The sequence below is a fragment of the Neoarius graeffei genome, chromosome 8 (assembly GCF_027579695.1).
Source record: "Neoarius graeffei isolate fNeoGra1 chromosome 8, fNeoGra1.pri, whole genome shotgun sequence".
Lineage (NCBI taxonomy): Eukaryota > Metazoa > Chordata > Actinopteri > Siluriformes > Ariidae > Neoarius > Neoarius graeffei.
In genome coordinates this window covers 40,473,260-40,497,668 of record NC_083576.1, presented here as the reverse complement: position 1 = coordinate 40,497,668, position 24,409 = coordinate 40,473,260, and the positions used below count along the sequence as shown (strand labels likewise).

Sequence of the window (24,409 nt, the reverse complement as noted above, 5' to 3'; positions counted from 1 at the left end):
TTAAAAAAAAAGTTAAATTAATGTGGTAAAAACATCAAATAATGTGCTGTTGTATTGCCTTGAGTGCAATACAGGTCAAATATTATTTGTAAATCATTGTTTTCAGTTTTAATTTCAGCATACTGTCACAACTTTTTCTGATTTTGGGTTTGTATAATGCAATTGGTTGTGGATTACTGTGGAAAAACTCTTTCCACTTTTCCCAAGAAAGGTTTCTTTCCCAAGAAAGAGTGAGCGACGTATATCACAATCACATATGGAAATAAGACCAAACACGTTTGTATTTCTGCTATTATATTGGTTTCTAAGCCACCAATATTCCAAGTTAAATTCTAAAAAACACACTCTTGTACTTCTGTCTCTGTGGAGACACTCATGGACCTAATGCATTCCCTAGCGCCTTACCCTAATCTTAACCATCACAACTAAGTGCCTAACCCTTTCCTTAACCCTAACCTAAACATAGTTTTAGGGTTCAGGTTAGAATTAAGTCTTAACACCTTCAAACAGCCCTTTGAAGATGTGAGAACCAACTAAAATCTACTTACCGTACTTTCCAAAAATGTCCTAACTCTGTTGGTAAAAAAAAAAAGCATTCTCCTCAATATGTAGCAAGTACACACACACACACACACACACACACACACACACACACACACACCAACCATTATAGTCTTGCTCTTTTAACAGCTTTTACATGTCCTCTTTTATGCGTCTGTTTCCATTATAATGTACTGTACACACGGTACTGTCTTTTCAAGAACATCATATACTTTTTTTTTATGGCAGAATCTGGCCTGTTATTAGAAATATGAATTATTGATTGTAAGTAGAGAAAGTGTGTGTGTGTGAGAGAAAGGAGAACTACCGGTTTCCATTTATTTTTGGTGCTCTTGTAGTGTATTTAGTAGGTTTTTGTTTATGGTAAAAGCTTCAAGGTCAATGTAGAAATTTTGCATTCTGGAAACTTAATTCAGGGCACAGTGGTGTAGTGGTTAGCACTGTTGCCTCATAACAAGAAGGTTCTGGGATTAAGCCCAGTGGCTGACAGGGGCCTTTCTGTGTGGAGTTTGCATGTTCTCCCTGTGTCTGTGTGAGTTTCCTCCGGGTGTTCCGGTTTTCCCCACAGTCCAAAGACATGCAGGTTAGGCTAATTGGTAGCTCTAAATTGACCATAGTTGTGAGTGTGAATGGTCGTTTGTCTGTGTCAGCTCTGCAATGATCTGGCGACTTGTCTAGGGTGTACCCTGCCTCTCATCTATAGTCAGCTGGGATAGGCTCCAGCTTGCCCATGATCCTGTGCAGGATAAGTGGTTATGGATGATGGATGGAAACTTGATTCAGGCTTCCCACCACTAGTGCACTACTGCAGTTGTTTAAAAATGAAGACGGTATTGTTTTAACCAAGTAGAGGAACTTATGACACTGATGGGAATTAGTAGATGGGGCATTTCACTGTTTAAATGCTGAGTAAAAATTATTTGAAGGTTCAGGTAATTTCAGGTCATTTTGGGTAGTGTGGGCAGATTTCCACTCAAGACCTTCCTTCTTCGGGTGTGCTGAAACTTCATTAGAAAGACTTTTCTGTGAGATAATTGCTTTGTGTTAAAGCTGGCTGGTCACACCATGGTTTTGGGTCTCCATATGGATGACTTTTGTTCTGCAGCCAGCAAACTAGCAAGTGTCAGTGTGTGCATCTTTTTGGAGAAGGATGTGTTTTTCAGCAAATGTGTGTGCTGCTCAGTATAGATTTCTGTGGCTTATTTATGCAGGCCTTTATGGAGGATGTGAAGTCCAGAGGGCCCTTCATCTACTCAGTACTGGAATCAGCCCAGACCTTCCTAGCCCAGCATCCCTTCCAGGAGCCTGAGGAGATGCTGCCAGATGGCAAAGGTCTGTTGTTATTTCTGACCACACTCCACCACCACATATCAGCTACCTCAAATTACACACATTTTTAAAAATACCTCAGTACAGATGCTTACTGTGAGCACATACTATGACAAGACATCTTTTCTATAGGTCAGAAATTGGAGCTGATTCACTCTTCACCTCGAGTCTCTTCTTTCTTCATCTTCTCTTCCTTCTGTACAGAGTTGTCTCCAAGGCGCCGGATGCAGAATATAAGCCGCTCAGTTTGGAAGCAGGCCAATGTGGCCAGTGATCTGTGGGAGAAACTGACGGCACGTTGTGTAGATCGCCACCGGCACATGGAGCGGACACTTGAACGGTTGCTGCAGGTGCAGGCAGCCATGGAGGAGCTGGCCCATGCTCTGGAACAGGCTGATGGTGTGAGGGATGCCTGGGAGCCTGTGGGAGATCTCTTCATTGATTCACTGCAAGACCACATCAATGCAACAAAGGTACTGAGGGGAAATGATTGTTAAAAGGGCCCGTAATGACTGCAGTAATGATATAGAAACACCACTTGGATCAATCTACAAGTTGTAAGATGTTATTTGTTCTCAGTATGGGATAACTGCAACTGATTTTCTGAAATGCAGCAAAATTCCTGATGGTCTTCTACTCTGTGGCCTTTTTCCTGAGAAGGATATTGTTTGGAGTTGTGTGTATGCAGTAGCATTATAGTATGATGCAGCTTACATGTTTTCTTATGAAATAATGTCAAGGTTTTGTCTTTTAAATATCATGCCACCCTAAAGCATTTACCTGTTTTTCTCTCTAATGGCTGCAAGTTCACTACTGCTCAACTGAGTTCACATGGATGGGAAGATAATTGTTTTTTTTGGTCAAATCTGAAGGTTTGTCATTCTGTGGAAACTTTTAAAGGTCCTATGTAGAACCCTACAACAAAGGTTTCCCTTTCATAAAGGATTTCAAATATTTAAACATAGAACTTTTAACTATCCAGTGGGGACCCCTTTTTTCTAACTGCATATCAGTAAAGAGTCTTTTGGGGCAAACCCTTATAGAAAGGTTACTTCTGAAAAGTGACTGCAATAAAATAAGTGGTGGTTTTTTTTCTACCTTTTTATTTAATCAAATCATCTTTCATGTTCTGTACATATATGATATTACATGGTTGCGTGAAGATATCAAGTTTATCTTTGAGTGGTGAATATATTCATGAGTGAACGATTGAAAATATTTTCAACATGAGAAAATATAAACTTAATATCTTCATGCCACTGTGTTAACATGCAATTAATTAATATACAAGTTAAGCAAAATAATTTTAATTTTGAACAGGTTTGCCATTTTGACAATGTGTGTCTAGTCGGTCAGAAAACACTAGGTGTGTCATAATCGGAGTGAAATATCGGGAATTATTATACATACAGGACACTTTTTCGATGGAATAAAAACGTATTCTAGTCCCTTCTAGTGGGTTTCATTCATTTGGTTTAATAGCATGCAATATTGTTAGCATATCGCTTATCCTATGTGTATTACATCATTCTACCTAATGGAGAATGAGTGTTGAATATGGTTTATGATGTTGCATGGTTGTCAAGACAACATGATGTCACATGTCACAGCTGATGCGAATATTCAGTGAGTTTTCTAGTGCACATGCGCAAAAGTATTTCTGTATTCACCTGCAGCACCCACAGTAAACTGTCGCAGTGAATTGAAAATGCCATAAGATACGTATTACACGTAAAACTTCCACACTCGTGAGTGACTGTGACAGTTTGTATACCTTGTTCTTAACTTTTTGTAAAATCTATAATTGTTCAATCGATTGTGTATGTATAATACTATTGGCTGGCTTTTTTTCATGGTATATCAGATATATTCCATTCAGCTAGCATGATACTGAACTCGTCTTCAACTCATTCAATATCATGCTAGCTGAATGAAATATATCTGATATACCACTCAACACCAGCCAATATTATTTAAATAGGTCACTCAGGTCCGTGATGTATTTCTTATGAAAAATGAAAGTTTTTCAACACGAGAAGATAAACTTCATATCTTCAAGCCGATGCATGATCTTTTTATTATACAGACACATTCACAAACAAAAAATAATATACCCAAATTTATCAAAATAATTCACTGATTTCCTCATGAGTGACAATAGAGATTTATGTCACAGTTTTGGTTCACCATGTCCTGGATGTAGCTCGTATAAACAATACCAGTGGCGTATTTTCCAGTAGAACACCCGTGTCCATATAATATTAATTGGTTATGATCATTTAGTTGCATGGTATTTTCTTGCTGTGTTGTCAGTGCTACTGTGCTAGCATGCATCAAGAGTGACAGGATTCCTCTGCGAGATCAGATCTCTAGCTGTTCATGCATGCAATGAGACTGACCTCATTGGTACCCCTCTCTTATCTTTCTCCACCCCACCCCCTTTTTTTCCCTCTCTCCTCCATCTCTTTAGCTGTTTAAGGAAGAGCTGACTCAAGTAAAGGAAGGCATGAAGCACATCAATGACTTGGCCCACCAGCTAGCCATTTCTGATGTACATTTGTCCATGGAAAATGCTCATGCCCTTGAGCAGCTCAACAGCAGGTGGAAGCTGCTGCAGGTAGACAATACTTGCCTGTAACTGTCACTATATATATTTGAGCATTATGGTAACAGTTAAGGTTTTTACACATGCAGTGTGATTTGTTATGATTTTATCATCTGATTTTTTTTTCGAACGACTATCCCATAACTGAAAATTTTCACATGAAAGACAAATGTTCATGTGTGTGTAAAAAAGAAAAAAAAAGTGACATTTTTTTCACAACAGATCTGATTTTTGTAATATTTTGTCCATGAAATGAATACATTCGACCAAGCAGGGTGTAAGTTGTAGAAATTATGGAAATTGCAGAAGAAGTTGCAGAGTTTCCCAGTCATTTTGTGTCTCAAAACCCAGCACTGTTTGATAAGGTCAAATATTATAGATAATGTCTTTAAAGACAGGGCTGCATGGTGGTGTAGTGGATAGCACTGTTGCCTCACAGCAAGAAGGTTCTGGGTTCGAGCCCAGTGGCTGGCAGGGGCCTTTCTGTGTGGAGTTTGCATGTTTTCCCTGTGTCTGTGTGGGTTTCCTCTGAGTGCTCTGGTTTCCTCCCACAGTTCAAAGACATGTGGATAAGGTCAGTTGGCTACTCCTAAATTGCCCATAGGTATGTGTGTGTACCTGCCACCAGATGAGGGTTTGGGTCCCTCTGGTGTGCTATAATCACCCAAGAGAATTCAGGGAAGCTAGTTGATGGCTTCCTGGATCGGCGACCCTCATCTGTGAGGACAGCAACAGACAGTCTTGAAAGACAGTGTCTGGAGGGGGGAAAAAAAAACCAGGTGATAAACTTGGCAATGAAAATGGTGGGTATACAGTCCATGAGCTGTAGCCTGCTTTGTGATGTGGTAAAGCATACAATCAGTCTCAAGCAGTGAAACTTCTTGCATTCTTGCCTACTTCTCAGGATAGGCTGTACCCAAAATTTTCTTTTTGTTAAAGAATAATCACTAGCTCATCACTTGTTTACTCTATTGTCACAGTTATTTTTTGTGAAATGCTTGCATAATTGAGTTGCTTTTAGTGTAATTATTAATGTTTTTTTTTCTCATTTTCACATTGTTTATTCAGATCGTGCTGTATGTGTAAAGACCTGTGTGTAATATAGAGGGAAAAGAATGGACAAAGACAAGTAAATGGAACATAGGTAGTGAGGGCCAGGGCCAATAAGTGGGTGAAATATGTGGTAGTGTGTTAAACTGTGTGTGTGTGTGTGTGTGTGTGTGTGTGTTTATGTGCATTTAGTGATAAATGTTAAATCCCTATCCTGTAAATAGATCAATCTTTTTCTTTCTGCCTGGGACCACTCACTCAGATGTACTGCATTTTAATAGTTTAGACTAAAATTTTTTTTTTCTTAAATAACTTTAGCTTTGGGAAAATCTGCTCAGTCAGTTCAGTTCAATTGCAGTAAAGACAAACACACCGAAACATAGACATTTTGACTAACTGATGTATGCCTTTAAACCTGAACACTTTATTTATTTATAAATTAGTCTTTGTCCTATCAGGACAGGTTCAAAAGGTCCTTGAAATACAGTACCTAGTAAAGAGGCACAGTGCAAGAAAGTATGTGCTCATGGCTTATGTGTCTGCATAAATATATTTGCTATCTATTTGTTCTGTCCATGTTTTGATATATTCAGAGAACATTTACAAATTCAGTGCCTTGTAAATAAAGCCAGGCTAATTGCACTAAATTCTCAAGTGAGCATCAAGAGGGGGGAGAGAATATGGGAAAATATCAAAAGGGGAGAGAATATGGGAAACTGAACTGTGGCAAAATCTTTGTGGATTTAATAGTTGCCTACAAACTCCCAGTCTTCTGTTTGTCTTTTTCTCTCCTTCTTAGGCTTCTATAGAAGAACGAATGAAGCAGTTGCAGGATGCCCACAGAGACTTTGGTCCTGGATCACAGCATTTCCTCTCTAGTAAGATTGCTGGGGTGGGGGAAGGATTGGTCCAGAGTTAGCACCACTCTGGAAATGACTGGAATAATTGAGTAATAGTAATGGGTTTGAGGCAGCAACATAGGCACCCGTCACATTTCCTGTCACTTTCGAGATTCAAAGCTATGGGATAGAATCTCACACTGCATACAGAATGATCTCATCTGTTATGGCAGGACTTGCTGAGAAAGAGAATAATGGTGAACATCAAGGCTAGTGTTGTTGATGAGCAATCACTTTTGGGGAACTAAATATGCCATGTGTAGGTGTGTATACAAATGCATAATTCAGATTGAACAGATAATGCATCCTAAATGTATAGTTGTGTGCATAATTATTTGTACAGTGGCAGTAATTTTGCCTCTCTACATTATCCTAATGGTTTTGAAATGAATCTGTCACGGTGTGATTGAAATGTAGACTTTCAGCTTTAATTCAAAGGGTTTAACAAAAAAATAGATTAACAGTTAACAGGAATTATAGCCTGTAACATTATCTTTGGGGGTGGTAGAACACTGAAGCATTGGGACAAGCAGGTTATATGCAGGCCAATTTTTATTTAAGCTTTTCTGCTTTAAATGCTCTCTCACACACACACAGCATGCAAGGAAGCTCTCCCCTCCTCTCTGGTTACTCCCTCCATATAAGCCCTCGGCTGTCACTGCAAGACATACACATGCACCATTAATTTGACACAGGTGTAATCGTTTTGCCACTCACCTTCCCTGGCCTCACCCTCTATTCACAAACTGGCAATTGACCATGCCCCCAGAGCCACATATCCCCACCACCCAACTCCGGCCAGGGAGCCATCTGGCCTGCAACCGGGGGGGGGGGGGTTGCAGGCCAGATGGCTCCCTGGCCAGAGTTGGGCCCCCCCCCAAAAAAAAAAAAAAAAAAGTGGGAGAGGTAATCTGCCACCACCATCTGTGCCCCCAGCCTATGGACCACCTTGAATTTAAAGGGCTGCAGAGCTAGATACCAACAGGTGAGCTGCATGTTGGCATCCTTCATGCAGTGGAGCCACTGGAGCAGAGCTTGGTCTGAACAGAGGGTGAAAGAATGCTCCAGCAGGTAGTACCGGAGGGTAAGGACCACTCACTTGATAGCCAGGCACTCCTTTGCAATGGTGCTGCACTTAGTCTCTCGCACCGAGAGTTTGCTGCTAATGTACAGGACCAGGTGCTCCTCTCCCTCCACCATCTGGGACAAAAAAGCCCCCAGCCCTCTGTCTGATGCATTAGTCTGCAAAATAAAGGCAAGGGTCAGTTGAGTTCAGGCAGGCATCTATCTGTGGAAGATGAGCATCAGTGACGTCTCTTGAGTTTTTCCAGGTTATCAGAGTGATCCTTCTTCCTTCCAGAAATTAGACTGGAATGCCATACATTGCGACTCTGTGGGAGCTGTGTCCAAGAGTCTGGATTGATGCCCAAGTCCTTTAGATCTCTCTTGAGCACATCCTTAAATCTGAGTCTTGGGTGGCCAACAAGTCATATGCCTTCCTTTAGTACACTGTGAAGTACCATATGAGGCAGCTGATCTTTAGACATTCTGTTGACATGGCCAGCACAGCCGCATAAATTTCAGTTTAGATGATATTGGCTCAGGCTTTGTGAGCCAAAACACTTTTTCGTTCATCATTCTATCCTCCCAGGAAACTCCAAGGATGGACCTCAGGGATCTAGTATGAAAGGCATTTAGGAGTGATTCTTGAGGGCAATATGTGGGCCAAGATTCAGCTCCGTAGAGGAGCACACTCAAAACACACGCCTGATAGACTCTGAATTTAGTGGTGATGGTAAGATGTTTGTTTCTCCAAACATGGTCAGTTAGGTGGCTCAAGGTTGTCGCGGCATATCCCAGCCTGGATGAGATCTCAGTCTCCAATTATACACCTTTTATCTATAGTTGAGCCAACATATTTGAACTTGTCAACATTTTACAGTGTCATGTCTTCAATCCGAAAGTGATTCTCATCAGCAGATTGGGACAGAGTCACAGTGTTCTTAAAACTAATTGTCAGCTCAAAGTTCTTGCAGGCCTCGAAGAAACAGTTCAGGAGTTATTGTAGATAGTCGGCAGATGACGTGCGCAGAGCCGCATCATCAGCATAGAGAAGCTCCCTTATGACCACCTCTTGAACTCTAGATCTAGGCTTATAGTGGGAGAGTGAGAAGAAATTGCCATCATCTTGAGTGAGAATAGACACACCCACTGACTTGTCAAAATTCTCATAAGCTTGTCTGAAAACAAATGAAAAGTATATGCCGAATAGTGTGGGAGCAAGTACACATCCTTGTTTAACTCCCCGATTGATGGGGAATTTATCAGAGATATCACTCTCATATTGGACCTTTCCATGCATGCTTTCATGAAATGCCTTGATCAGAGCAAGAAGTGTTTCTGGACATCCAGCCTTTTTCAAGACTAGGAAAAGGGTGTTTCTGTCAACAAGATTGAAGGCTTTGGTAAGGTCTACAAAGGCTATATGAAGAGGATGGCATTGTTCTTTTGATTTTTCTTGGAGTTGTCTCACACAGAAAATAATGTTGGCAGTAGATCTTCCTGAACGAAAGCCACATTGAGATTCTGGATAGATTCTCTTGGCCAGTAATTGCAGACGAATCAGGAGCATATGAGCCATCACTTTCCCAGCGACACTCAGGAGAGAGATGCCTCAATAGTGGTTGCAGTTTCCCCAATTTCTCTTCTGTTTGTAGAGTGTGGTTATTTTCACATCCTTGAAGTCCTGTGGGACAGACTTTGTAGAACAACAAAGCAGAATCAACTGATGAATGTGTTTATCTAGTATCAAGATACCAGCTTTCAGCAGTTCACCAGGTATTCCATCCTCACCAGCAGCTTTGTTGTTCTTCAGCTTGAGTATTGTTTTAGTAGTCTTGTCCAGAGAAGGTTCTTCCTCCAGGTGTTGCATTATCGGTAAGTCACAGATATCTTCTATACTGGAAATGTCTACTTTGCTGTTCCTGCCATACAACTCTGAGTAGTGCTCGATCCATTGATCAAGCTTTTCAGATTTGTCAGTTATACAGTAGTTGTGCCATCTTTCCTCTGCAGGATACAGAGGGTCTGAGAGGTACAGTAGGACTGATAGCCATCTTTATTGCAGAATACAACCCCGATTCCAAAAAAGTTGGGACAAAGTACAAATTGTAAATAAAAACGGAATGCAATGATGTGGAAGTTTCAAAATTCCATATTTTATTCAGAATAGAACATAGATGACATATCAAATGTTTAAACTGAGAAAATGTATCATTTAAAGAGAAAAATTAGGTGATTTTTAAATTTCATGACAACACATCTCAAAAAAGTTGGGACAAGGCCATGTTTACCACTGTGAGACATCCTCTTTTCTCTTTACAACAGTCTGTAAACGTCTGGGGACTGAGGAGACAATTTGCTCAAGTTTAGGGATAGGAATGTTAACCCATTCTTGTCTAATGTAGGATTCTAGTTGCTCAACTGTCTTAGGTCTTTTTTGTCGTATCTTCCGTTTTATGATGCGTCAAATGTTTTCTATGGGTGAAAGATCTGGACTGCAGGCTGGCCAGTTCAGTACCCGAACCCTTCTACGCAGCCATGATGCTGGAATTGATACAGTATGTGGTTTGGCATTGTCATGTTGGAAAATGCAAGGTCTTCCCTGAAAGAGACGTCGCCTAGATGGGAGCCTGTTGCTCTAGAACCTGGATATACCTTTCAGCATTGATGGTGTCTTTCCAGATGTGTAAGCTTGCCATGCCACACGCGCTAATGCAACCCCATACCATCAGAGATGCAGGCTTCTGAACTGAGCGCTGATAACAACTTGGGTCGTCCTTCTCCTCTTTAGTCCGAATGACATGGCGTCCCTGATTTCCATAAAGAACTTCAAATTTTGATTTGTCTGACCACAGAACAGTTTTCCACTTTGCCACAGTCCATTTTAAACGAGCCTTGGCCCAGAGAAGACATCTGCGCTTCTGGATCATGTTTAGATACGGCTTCTTCTTTGAACTATGGAGTTTTAGCTGGCAACGGCAGATGGCACGGTGAATTGTGTTCACAGATAATGTTCTCTGGAAATATTCCTGAGCCCATTTTGTGATTTCCGATGCAGAAGCATGCCTGTATGTGATGCAGTGCCGTCTAAGGGCCCGAAGATCACGGGCACCCAGTATGGTTTTCCGGCCTTGACCCTTACGCACAGAGATTCTTCCAGATTCTCTGAATCTTTTGATGATATTATGCACTGCAGATGATATGTTCAAACTCTTTGCAATTTTACACTGTCGAACTCCTTTCTGATATTGCTCCACTATTTGTCAGCGCAGAATTGGGGGGATTGGTGATCCTCTTCCCATCTTTACTTCTGAGAGCCGCTGCCACTCCAAGATGCTCTTTTTATACCCAGTCATGCTAATGACCTATTGCCAATTGACCTAATGAGTTGCAATTTGGTCCTCCAGCTGTTCCTTTTTTGTACCTTTAACTTTTCCAGCCTCTTATCGCCCCTGTCCCAACTTTTTTTGAGATGTGTTGCTGTCATGAAATTTCAAATGAGCCAATATTTGGCATGAAATTTCAAAATGTCTCACTTTTGACATTTGATATGTTGTCTATGTTCTATTGTGAATACAGTATCAGTTTTTGAGATTTATAAATTATTGCATTCCATTTTTATTTACAATTTGTACTTTTGTCCCAACTTTTTTTGGAATCGGGGTTGTACAGTACATGCTTCGTAAGTCCCCTGAGTCACGAGGTGTTTCAATCTGTGAACAGAGTGAGTCCCAGGAATCTTTTGCACATTTCCTAGTTATTCTTTGTGCAATCGCCCTACTCTGTCGGTGGTGTTCCTTTGTCTAGTTGGCCGGGACTTGTGTTGGACCAGAGCATTCCGTTTATCTGCTAAGGCAGGTTTGATTACTGGCAGTGAGGCATTTAAAGTAGTTCTAGAATTTTAGAACCCACTGTTGATGAAAATGTAGTATAAGGGTATATATTCAATGTATGCAAATTAAAAATAAAAAATTTCCCCATCAAAGGGGTGTATTTGAGCGACAAAACCGAGCTTCTGGGAAGCATTTCCTGGAAATCCCAGTCGGGAGTCACGTGACCGATGACGTAGTAAATTGACCAGGATGGCAGCATCCAGTATAAACACAAGCGAAATGAGTGAATCAGACAGCGATTATTCAGACGAAATTGCGTCTGAAGACGAAAGTGAATCATGTTCCAGTCGAGGTGAGTCGATGCACAACATTTTTTCTACTAAATCAGAGGTCTGGGGCGAAATGTGCGTCGTGATCGGCAGTATATTTGGGGTGAACTGATGGCGTTCAAGCGGCCTTTCCAACAACACGGAAATGACTGCAGCTGTCAAAGTCTGCTTTGTGTGCGTTTGGAGCTTGGGGAGAAGAAAATGCGGGCCTGAATGGGGACAGTCACAGCTGTATCGTAGAAGTGCAAAGCAGGAACTCGTCCAGGGATCGTCTAGTTCTTGTTTAGTTAAAGAACCCTTTAATTGTCCTAAAGGTTCGGGAAGCTCGTTCAAAGCGCGCCTCAAGATTCTCCCATGGACTATAAAAACCACTTTTCCCTTTACACTCACCAGCATAAATATGTGCACTAGCCTTCAACTAGCACCAGTCTGCCCTCGTCTGCTTTACTTGCCGGTTCCACTCAGCGAGATCGTATCCATTATTCTTATCAGGATCAGGGAACTGATGCAGAGATACTCCATTTTTGTTGGTTTTAGAACAGCTGTACGCGACACACTTTTTTACCATTCTTTAAATTCGTTTCTTAAGACAAGGATTTTTTAAGATGTTACCTTGACAGTTTCGGCGATAAACTTCCGCCTTCTTCAAAACAGTCACCAGATGTTGAGTGGTGATGTGCCTTATCAGCTGATGTTACTCTAAGGAGGCATGAACGTCCCGCCCAATTTGACAGGTAGTTCACGCCTCCTGCTGTCAGGTCGCTCCTCCAGGACGGCGCTCCAGGTGTGTGACAGCGCGTACACTCCCTCATCCCGGTTCTCTAGTGAAAGTTCATTATGTCTACCTATTGAAACTATTCTTTAAATTCGTTTCTTAAGACAAGGATTTTTTAAGCTGTTACCTTGACAGTTTCGGCGATAAACTTCCGCCTTCTTCAAAACAGTCACCAGATGTCGAGTGGTGACGTGCCTTATCAGCTGATGTTACTCTAAGGAGGCGTGAACGTCCCGCCCAATTTGACAGGTAGTTCACGCCTCCTGCTGTCAGGTCAACCTGACAGCAGGAGGCGTGAACTACCTGTCAAATTTGGGTTAGCCATGAAACATTGGAACATCACTACAGCCTCAAATAACCTGAATGGGAAGGTGACAAACTGGTGTAAACTGAATGGGGTGGAAAAGGCCATTTTTTCATGATACAGGGGAGTCAAGGTGATCTGCCAATATCCCTTTGTTAAATCCAGTGTCAAAAACGAGCCGCACCTAACCAATTGAGCAAATCGTCAATGCGAGCCATCGGTCACGTGTCAAATTTAGACTGCTCATTGACCTTTCTGTAGTCCACACAGAACCAGACTGACCCATTGGCCTTGGGGACCAAGACCACTGGGCTGCTCCAGTCGCTGTGCAACTCCTCAACTGTTCTCATTTCAAGCATGGCCTCGAGTTCATCCCAAACTATGGTTTTCTTGTATTCGGGTAAGCGGTATGGGCATCTATGCACCACCACCCCCAGGGTGTCTCAGTGTGGTGTTCTATGAGGTGGGTGTGACCGGGAGGGGGTGAGAACACTTTGGAAAATTCCAATTGCGACTTGACAACCTCCGTGAGGTGGGATGACGAGAGGTGGTCTCCACAGTGGACTGGGGTGGGTTGAGAGGCTACATTTGTTTTTACCTCCAGTCCCAGCTCCTCCCTCTCTGGGACTACGATCATCAACACCATGGGGTCCCCCTCATTCCACAGTTCAAAGCATATACACAGAGCCATGGCCTCACTTTCGTTTATAAATGCCTTGAGACCTCAAGAATGGCACAGGAATAGTTTTAAGCGTTAAGAATAAATCTAATATAGTAATTTTTACGATTAAATTGATTTTATATAGGTAGCGGTCTGAGTGAATGACCTTTATGTCTATAACGTCACAGCAGGAAGTCTATCGGTCTCATCGCCATTTCCGCTACACTAAAACACCGAGCTGACTGCAACTCCGATCCTCCATTTTGAGCTAATTTATCATCATGCCATGTAGATGAGTTGCTGCACCCACCAGCAACACGACAGAAGGTAGATATACAGTGGGGCAAAAAAGTATTTAGTCAGCCACCAATTGTGCAAGTTCTCCCACTTAAAAAGATGAGAGAGGCCTGTAATTTTCATCATAGGTACACTTCAACTATGAGGGACAGAATGGGGGGAAAGAATCCAGGAAATCACACTGTAGGATTTTTAATTAATTAATTGGTAAATTCCTCGGTAAAATAAGTATTTGGTCACCTACAAACAAGCAAGATTTCTGGCTCTCACAGGCCTGTAACTTCTTTAAGAAGCTCCTCTGTCCACCACTTGTTACCTGTATTAATGGCACCTGTTTGAACTCGTTATCAGTATAAAAGACACCTGTCCACAACCTCAAACAGTCACACTCCAAACTCCACTATGACCAAGACCAAAGAGCTGTCAAAGGACACCAGAAACAAAATTGTAGACCTGCACCAGGCTGGGAAGACTGAATCTGCAATAGGTAAGCAGCTTGGTGTGAAAAAATCAACTGTGGGAGCAATTATTAGAAAATGGAAGACATACAAGACCACTGATAATCTCCCTTGATCTGGGGCTCCATGCAAGATCTCACCCTGTGGGGTCAAAATGATCACAAGAACGGTGAGCAAAAATCCCAGAACCACATGGGGGGACCTAGTGAATGACCTGCAGAGAGCTGGGACCAAAGTAACAAAGGCTACCATCAGTAACACACTACACCGCCAGGGACTCAAATCCTGCAATGCCAGATGTGTACCCCTGCTTAAGCCAGTACATGTCCAAGCCCATCTGAAGTTTGCTAGAGAGCATTTGGATGATCCAGAAGAGGATTGGGAGAATGTCAGATGAAACCAAAATAGAACTTTTTGGTAAAAACTCAACTTGTTGTGTTTGGAGGAGAAAGAATGCTGAGTTGCATCCAAAGAACACCATACATACTGTGAAGCATGGGGGTGGAAACATCATGCTTTGGGGCTGTTTTTCTGCAAAGGGACCAGGACGACTGATCCGTGTAAAGGAAAGAATGAATGGGGCCATGTATCGTGAGATTTTGAGTGAAAACCTCTTTCCATCAGCAAGGGCATTGAAGATGAAACGTGGCTGGGTCTTTCAGCATGACAATGATCCCAAACACACCGCCCGGGCAACGAAGGAGTGGCTTCGTAAGAAGCATTTCAAGGTCCTGGAGTGGCCTGGCCAGTCTCCAGATCTCAACCCTATAGAAAATCTTTGGAGGGAGTTGGAAGTCCGTGTTGCCCAGCGACAGCCCCAAAACATCACTGTTCTAGAGGAGATTTGCATGGAGGAATGGGCCAAAACCAGCAACAGTGTGTGAAAACCTTGTGAAGACTTACAGAAAATGTTTGACCTCTGTCATTGCCAACAAAGGGTATATAACAAAGTATTGAGATGAACTTTTGTTATTGACCAAATACTTATTTTCCACCATAATTTGCAAATAAATTCTTTAAAAATCAGACAATGTGATTTTCTGGGTTTTTTTTCTCATTTTGTCTCTCATAGTTGAGGTATACCTATGATGAAAATTACAGGCCTCTCTCATCTTTTTAAGTGGGAGAACTTGCACAATTAGTGACTGACTAAATACTTTTTTGCCCCACTGTACGTTGCATTCATGATCAAAGAATGTTCAAACTGCAAAGATTTGGACGTGTTTTGCGAGAAGTTCACGGGCACATTGGGCGCCTATGAAGTGGTCTCTCCTCTGCTCTGCACATTTTTCTGAGGACTCGTACGAAACCTCTGATCTGTTAAGGATCGTTGGCTATAAGCCCGTATTGAAAGAGGATGCAGTATCAACAATTAAAGAAAAAGAAAACTACAAGAAGAGGAAAGTATGTATTTTAGTTATTTTTTTAAAAAAGCAAAGTTCAGTTGCACCAGTCCTCCCGGAATGAGACGAGGGTTGTTGCTAAAACCTGGGTTGGAACGGGACGTGACTTATCCCTCGGGCAGTGACCTCCCCGCAGTTGTTGCTAAAACCGGTGACGTCCTGGGTTTTAGTAATTGCCTGAGCCGAGCAGTAATGGTGGAGTACTCTGTATGGACAAAATGGAGAATGAGTGGACCAGCCGTCTGATTTCTAAACTGGATATAGGGAGGGAAAGTAATCTTATCGCCCCCTGTTGGATGCATTCCAACCTCTATAGCAAAATGAATGGGAATATCTTTTCAAAAAATTACATTTCGGGTTACACTTCAAAGTTAAGACAATGGCTTCCATATGTTATGCATGTTGGGCAGCTCTATCGATCCTGGTGATCATACTTTATTTTTTTCCACCAATTTGAATTGTTTTGAATGTTTTTTTAATAAGCTGATCAAAGACTACACGGACCCGACGTTGCGTATGTGACGTCACCGCAAGTCTAGCGCCTTTCCAAATCTGTAGCAGGTAGCAGCTGGCGAGTAGCCTACATCAACATGCTGATTTGTATAGCATGGTTGGGGGAGTATTTCTGTACCAATAAGAAATGCATCCCTCGTGGGGATAACCATTACAGATCAGGGCATGTAGTCAACTGCCGCTATTCACAGGGAGAGCTGTTAGCACTCGTAAGGGCTAGTATGAAGAACAAAACTTATCAAGCCTACTGCTGACGTAATATGAGTGACTCTGACTAGACAGTTTGGTTGTTGTCCGTTTCTGACAGGTTAGGTGCAATTTCGATCTTTTAAAAGACAGCGAAATTTCACCTGATACTTTGTTAGTAGATAATCCCAACATATACAACATATTTTTTGGGGGTGTACAAGTTCCACGTCTCAACTTCGTGGGATTTTTTTTTTTTTTTTTTAAATCGGGTCTATGGGATTTTCAATAGTATGGCTCTCGGCTTAGGAATGCTACCACTAGGATCGCTGTGTTTCACTTTCCCTCCCTATTGCTGCCATCTCGTCCTTACATGGAAGAAGTGAATGAATGGAGAACTGAATGTTGGGTCATTCCATGCCAAATCAACAAATATCTGACAAATTTATGCTCTACCATCTCAGATTTCAATGAAATTTGGAGGGCTCAGAGATACTATTAAAAGAAGTTAATCCCCAAAATTTGAGCTTCCTATCTCCAATGGTTTCAGAGATGCAGGCATTTGAATTTTTCGATTTTTTTGCATTTTGCTCAAAACATACATATTTCAAAGTGTAATATAATCTTTATTATGCAAGATAGAAACCTAAAATTTTGCACAGAGAGACTCAATGTCTTGTACTATAAGCTTCAACTTAGAATTTCAATGGTCATTGTATATTAGATGGTGATTTTAACAAGGAAATTAAAAAGACAAATTTGCATTTTTTGCATTTTTAATTCATTCTGGAAGCTTGCCTGTGGCAGTAATGCTTAAACTAAGAATGTTATTCAAATCTACACAGAAATATCTACCAATTTCAGTTTTACCAAGTCTCCACTATTCCTAGTTTGTCTGTAATAGGGTTTTGAAATTCGCCGATTTCTAAAACATTCCATTTTCAGTAGCATGGATTCCAATGTGGAATAGCAGTTAGGAACTTGTAAATTTTTTTCAGTAATCTCCTAGACCCATGTTTTATATTTCCAAATTTTTGTTCTGTGTCTTTCAAGTATTTCTGAGCTACAGGTGTTTAAAAAATCCATTTTTTCCAAATTCAAATTTTTGATATTTCCATTTTATTGATGATTAAGGACTGATAAATACAACTAAATGACTTGTATAGATAAGGAAACATTTTACTTGTCTTCATGTCACAGAAATATGGTTTTAAAAATATTATCATTTTGAAATAAGCTAAATAATATATGAACATTTCACATTTTTCAGTTTTATATATATATATAAAACTAGTCAGTCATTTTTCATATAAATCACTTAACATACAACAGAAATTGCAAGTTAGTTTATGGCAGTCAGAATCTTTCTTTAGTCCAATTCCTATAGAACAGGGAGGAAGTTCAGCCATTTCTAGATGTCTAAGAACAAACTCATTTATACTGATCTCAAATTGAAAGCAACTACAATTAAATTCCCTAGTCAACTATTCAAAATATCCAATCCTTGCAAAGAAACACATTCAGTTAATAACATTGGTAAATTTTCTCAGTGCTCTGTATTACAATGTATTTAATATAATCCAAGCAATATAATGTTATCTGAACAAGTATGCAGTTTACAGACTCTAAGATATGAGCCACCTGTTCTGGTATCAAAGGTCACCTATTGTGCTGTGTTGATATTGATAAGGCTGGCTGTTGACTGGTACACAATAGCTGGTCATTGATTGCTAATGTTACACAGTCTTAGATTAAAATCAATTTACAAATAATTAATACTGAGCATTAATTGAAATTTTATTTAAAATTGAGGAAGAAACATGTCTCCTAACCTACTTGAGCCTTATTGAAGCATTTATTAACCCTCAAATATCAGTTATATGAAAATATATCAAAAATTCGAATTTGGTGAAAATTGATTTTTTTAAACCCCTGTAGTTTAAAAATACTTGAGAGACACAGAACAAAAATTTGGAAATATAAAATATGGGTCTTGGGGATTACTGAAAAAAACTTACAAGTTCCTAACTGCTATCCCACATTGGATTTCTTGCTACTGAAAATGGCATGTTTTAGAAATCGGTGAATTTCAAAACCCTATTACAGACAAACTAGGAATAGTGGAGACTTGGTAAAACTGAAATTGGTAGATATTTCTGTGTAGATTTGAATAACATTCTTAGTTTAAGCATTACTGCCACAGGCAAGCTTCCAGAATGAGTTAAAAATGCAAAAAAATGCAAATTTGTCTTTTTAATTTCCTTGTTAAAATCACCATCTAATATACAATGACCATTGAAATTCTAAGTTGAAGCTTGTAGTACAACACATTGAGTCTCTCTGTGCAAAATTTTAGGTTTCTATCTTATATAATAAAGATTATATTGCACTTTGAAATATGTATATTTTGAGCAAAAAACAAAAAAATTGAAAAATTCAAATGCCTGTATCTCTGAAACCATTGGTGATAGGAAGCTCAAGTTTTGGGGATTAACTTCTTTTAATAGTATCTCTGAGCCCTCCAAATTTCATTGAAATCTGAGATGGTCGAGCATAACCTATTTTTGATTTGGCATGGAATGACCCTGTTTCAAAACAGTCAGCCACAAGATCAGCCTTCAAGAAGCAAGAACACAGACAGGTAAGCTCTGACTCTCATTTGGATAAAAAAACAACAAAAACTTGTTGTTTACCTGCATTTAGATTAATACATGCAACTTGTGTATTTAAGTCACCAGTATAAGATTATTGAATTTGCTTCAGAATGTGATTGTCTCGGTTCACCTGATTATTTAATTAGCCTTTTATGTTTAATCAGTGAAAATGCATGCATGTACATGTATGCTGCACAAGTTATAACACCTATCCTGTTTTAATGAGAGTCAACCCACAATCAATGAAGTCAAATCAGTCTTAGTTGAGCAAGTCGGTAACGGTATTTCTTACTTTCACCATAAATTATTTATATGACTTTGGTCTATAGCTGTAAAAGGCCTCAGCCTTAAAACTGGTTACCGCAGTGACTTCACACACTCAGGCATGGCTAGCTCAGCGGTGCAGCTCAAATGCCAACTTTGTGGTCGATTTTAACTCTCAAAAATGTATTTTTTTTTTATTCCTATTTATGCAGCATACAAGAGTCAAGGATGGAGATACAGTCCACTCAAATTCATTTAAAATTAAAGATTCTGCGTATCTGCTTTAATGAGGTGGTGTACTTGCAGTACCCCACCTCTATCCATTCGCTTCACCTCATAGTCGACATCTCCAATTTGACATGTGACTGCACAGGGCCCTTGCCACATGGCAAGCAACTTAGAGCTTGAAGTGGGTAATAACATGAGTACTTTATCTCTTGGTGTGAACTCCCATAGGCACATACCCCTGTTGTACAGCCAGGACTGATGTTCCTGCCCCTGCTGCAAATTCTCCTGGGTTAGGTGACCTGAGTGTGTGGAGTTTTGCATGCAGGGTGAGAACATTTTGAATTTTGTTTTTTACAAATAGAAGATCCTTCCTCCCAATTTTTGCATATGATGCCTAAGACACCATGTGGCTCATGCCCGTACAATAATTCAAACAGGGAAAACCCCGTGGAGGCTTGTGGAACCTCTCATACTGTGAATAACAGGGACTCAAGCCATTTATCCCAGTGACATGTATCTTTGTGCACAAACCTACAAATTAAGTTTTTAAGGGTTCAGTTAAATTTCTCAACCAAGCCTTCTGTCTGTGGGTGGTGAACGCTTGTGTGGATTGATTTAAGTCCCAGTAACTTGTAGAGTTCGCAAAGAATGTGTGACATAAACATAATGCCTTGGTCAGTCAATATTTCTTTCAGAATCCCGACAGTTTTAAATAGTCCCTCTGTGACATAACGTAGAAATGTTATGCGGTGGTAATGCTTCTGGGTATTGTGTTGGATAATCCACTAGGACTAAAATAAAGCTATGCCCTCATACAGACCGATCTAATGGGCCAACAAGATCTGTCCCAATTTATGGGGGGGGGGTCTCGATTAGATGAAGAGGACGCAATGGCGCTTTTGGAGTGGCCATGGGATTCAACAGCTGGCATTTGCAACATGCCGCACACCACCTGCAGACATTCCCATGGATGCCTGGCCAATAGAAACAGGCCATGAGATGGGTCAGTCTGTTATGCTTCCCTAGGTGTTCTGCCATAGGATTATAATGAGTTGCATGGAACACAAGTTCCCTGCAGCTCTTTGGGACCAACAACTATGTCTGTCTGTCTGTCTATCTATCTATAACCCCAATTCCAAAAAAGTTGGGACAAAGTACAAACTGTAAATAAAAACGGAATGCAATAATTTACAAATCTCAAAAACTGATATTGTATTTACAATAGAACATAGACAACATATCAAATGTTGAAAGTGAGACATTTTGAAATTTCATGACAAATATTGGCTCATTTGAAATTTCATGACAGCAACACATCTCAAAAAAGTTGGAACAGGGGCAATAAGAGGCTGGAAAAGTTAAAGGTACAAAAAAGAAACAGCTGGAGGACCAAATTGCAACTCATTAGGTCAATTGGCAATAGGTCATTAACATGACTGGGTATAAAAAGAGCATCTTGAAGTGGCAGCGGCTCTCAGAAGTAAAGATGGGAAGAGGATCACCAATCCCCCTAATTCTGCACTGACAAATAGTGGAGCAATATCAGAAAGGAGTTCAACAGTGTAAAATTGCAAAGAGTTTGAACATATCATCATCTACAGTGCATAATATCATCAAAAGATTCAGAGAACCTGGAAGAATCTCTGTGCGTAAGGGTTAAGGCCGGAAAACCATACTGGGTGCCCGTGATCTTCGGGCCCTTAGACGGCACTGCATCACATATAGGCATGCTTCTGTATTGGAAATCACAAAATGGGCTCAGGAATATTTCCAGAGAACATTATCTGTGAACACAATTCACCGTGCCATCCACCGTTGCCAACTAAAACTCTATAGTTCAAAGAAGAAGCTGTATCTAAACATGATCCAGAAGCGCATACGTCTTCTCTGGGCCAAGGCTCATTTAAAATGGACTGTGGAAAACTGTTCTGTGGTCAGACAAATCAAAATTTGAAGTTCTTTATGGAAATCAGGGACGCCGTGTCATTCGGACTAAAGAGGAGAAGGACAACCCAAGTTGTTATCAGTGCTCAGTTCAGAAGCCTGCATCTCTGATGGCATGGGGTTGCATTAGTGCGTGTGGCATGGGCAGCTTACACATCTGGAAAGACACCATCAATGCTGAAAGGTATATCCAGGTTCTAGAGCAACATATGCTCCCATCCAGACGACGTCTCTTTCAGGGAAGACCTTGCATTTTCCAACATGACACTGCCAAACCACATACTGCATCAATTACAGCATCATGGCTGCGTAGAAGAAGGGTCCGGGTACTGAACTGGCCAGCCTGCAGTCCAGCTCTTTCACCCATAGAAAACATTTGGCGCATCATAAAACGGAAGATACGACAAAAAAGACCTAAGACAGTTGAGCAACTTGAATCCTACATTAGACAAGAATGGGTTAACATTCCTATCCCTAAACTTGAACAACTTGTCTCCTCAGTCCCCAGACGTTTACAGACTGTTGTAAAGAGAAAAGAGGATGTCTCACAGTGGTAAACATGGCCTTGTCCCAACTTTTTTGAGGTGGTGGTGTAATGAAATTTAAAAATCACCTAATTTTTCTCTTTAAATGATACATTTTCTCAGTTTAAACATTTGATATGTCATCTATGTTCTATTCTGAATAAAATATGGAATTTTGAAACTTCCACATCATTGCATTCCGTTTTTATTTACAGTTTGTACTTTGTCCCAACTTTTTTGGAATTGTGTGTGTGTGTGTGTATATATATATATATAATATACACACATGTATATATGTGTGTGTGTGTGTGTGTGTGTGTGTGTATGTATGTGTGTGTATATATATATATATATATATATATATATATATATATATATATATATTAAAAAAATATCCTTCTCACCCCCGGCGGGGGGGGGTGGTATCCATGTCATCCTCAAGCTCGGGTCCTCTACCAGAGGCCTGGGAGTTTGAGGGTTCTGCGCAGTATCTTCGATGTTCCTAGTACTGCTGGACTGAGGCTTCAGATGTTGTTCCTGGGATTTGCTGGAGCCACTCTCCCAGTTTGGGGGTTACTGCCCCAAGTGCCCCCACTACCATGGGGACCACGCAACCCTTGACCTTCCACATCCGTTCCAGCTGCTCTTTCAACCCTTGATACTTCTCAAGTTTCTCATGTTCCTTCTTCCTGATGTTGGCGTCAGCTGGGATCGCCACATCTATCACCACCACCCTCTTCTGCTCTTTGTCCACCACCACTATGTCTGGTTGGTTAGCCAGGATCTGTTTGTCAGTCTGGAAGCTGAAATCCCACAGAACCTTGGCCCTGTTGTTCTCAGCCACCTTCTGTGGTATGGCCCATTGGGACTTGGGTACTTCTATTCCATACTGGTTGCAGATGTTCCTGTATACTATCCCAGCCACTTGGTTGTGCATCTCCATGTACGCTGATCCAGCTAGCATCTTACACCCTGCTACTATGTGCTGGACTGTTTCAGGGGCTTCTTTGCACAGTCTGCATCTTGGGTCTGATCTACTCTGGTAGATCCTGGCCTCTATGGCTCTTGTGCTTATGGCCTGTTCTTGTGCTGCCATGATTAGTGCCTCTGTGCTGTCTGTCAGTCCTGCATTATCCAGCCACTGGTAGGATTTCTTGATATCAGCCACTTCCTCTATCTGACGGTGGTACATGCCATGTAGGGGTTTGTCCCTCCGGGTTGTCTGTTCCTCCTCCTCCTCCTCTGCGCTCTCATCAGGGTTCTGCTGCCTGAGACATTCACTTAGCAGTTCATCCTTTGGGGCCATCTTTCTGATGTATTCTTGGATTTTTGATGTTTCATCCTGGACCGTGGTCTTGACGCTCACTAGCCCTCGGCCTCCCTCTTTCCGCTTAGTGTATAGTCTCTGGGTGCTGGACTTGGGGTGGAACCCTCCATGCATGGTGAGGAGCTTTCTAGTCTTGATATCTGTGGCTTCTATCTCCTCCTTTGGCCAGTTTATGATACCAGCGGGGTATCTGATGACTGGTAGTGCATACATGTTGATGGCTCGGACCTTGTTCTTACCATTCAGCTGACTTTTCAGGACCTGCCTTACTCTCTGGAGGTATTTGGCTGTGGTTGACTTCCTTGTGGCCTCTTCATGGTTTCCATTAGCCTGTGGGATGCCAAGGTACTTGTAGCTGTCTTGGATATCACCTATGTTGCCCTCTGGTAGGTCAATCCCCTCAGTCCGGATCATCTTGCCTCTCTTTGAGACCATCCGGCCACACTTGTCCAATCTGAATGACATCCCTATGTCATCACTGTAGATCCGGGTGGTGTGGATCAGCGAGTCTATTTCTCACTCGTTCCTGGCATACAGCTTGATGTCATCCATGTAGAGCAGGTGGCTGATTGTTGCCCCACTACGGAATCGGTACCCGTAGCCGCTCTTCGTGATGATCCGACTGAGGGGGTTCAGGCCTATGCAGAACAGCAGTGGTGATAGCGCATCTCCTTGGTATATGCCGCACTTGATGTTGACTTGGGCAATGGGTTTTGAGTTGGCCTCTAGGGTTGTCTTCCACATTTCCATTGAGTTCTGGATGAAGGTCCTTAGGTTCCTGTTGATCTTATACAGTTCCAGACATTCCAGTATCCATGTGTGTGGCATTGAGTCATAGGCTTTCTTGTAGTCAATCCAGGCAGTGCACAGGTTGGTCTGTCTCTTCTTACAGTCTCGGGCGACTGTTCTATCAACCAGTAGCTGGTGCTTGGCTCCTCTGGTGTTACTGCCAATCCCTTTCTGTGCCTCGCTCATGCATTGAGCCACATGCTTACTCATTTTTGCTGCAATGATGCCTGACAGGGCCTTCCATGTTGTGCAGAGACAGGTAATTGGCCGGTAGTTGGATGGGATGGGTCCCTTCTGGGGGTCCTTCATGATTAGGACTGTCCTGCCTTGGGTTAGCCATTCTGGGTGGGTCTCATCCCTCAGCAGCTGGTTCATCTGTGCTGCTAGGCATTCATGGAGTGCAGTTAGCTTCTT

The 24,409-nt window shown here is 41.4% G+C and overlaps 1 protein-coding gene across 1 annotated transcript in view; it reads left to right on the top strand.

The window, feature by feature from the left end:
- Window positions 1-24,409, top strand: part of drp2 (dystrophin related protein 2) — a 353,984-nt gene that overhangs the window by 126,987 nt on the left and 202,588 nt on the right. The window contains exons 3-6 of the mRNA XM_060926712.1: window positions 1,773-1,893; window positions 2,095-2,363; window positions 4,361-4,507; window positions 6,345-6,423. Of these exons, the coding sequence (XP_060782695.1) occupies window positions 1,773-1,893; window positions 2,095-2,363; window positions 4,361-4,507; window positions 6,345-6,423 (616 nt within the window). The remainder of the gene's footprint in view (window positions 1-1,772; window positions 1,894-2,094; window positions 2,364-4,360; window positions 4,508-6,344; window positions 6,424-24,409) is intronic.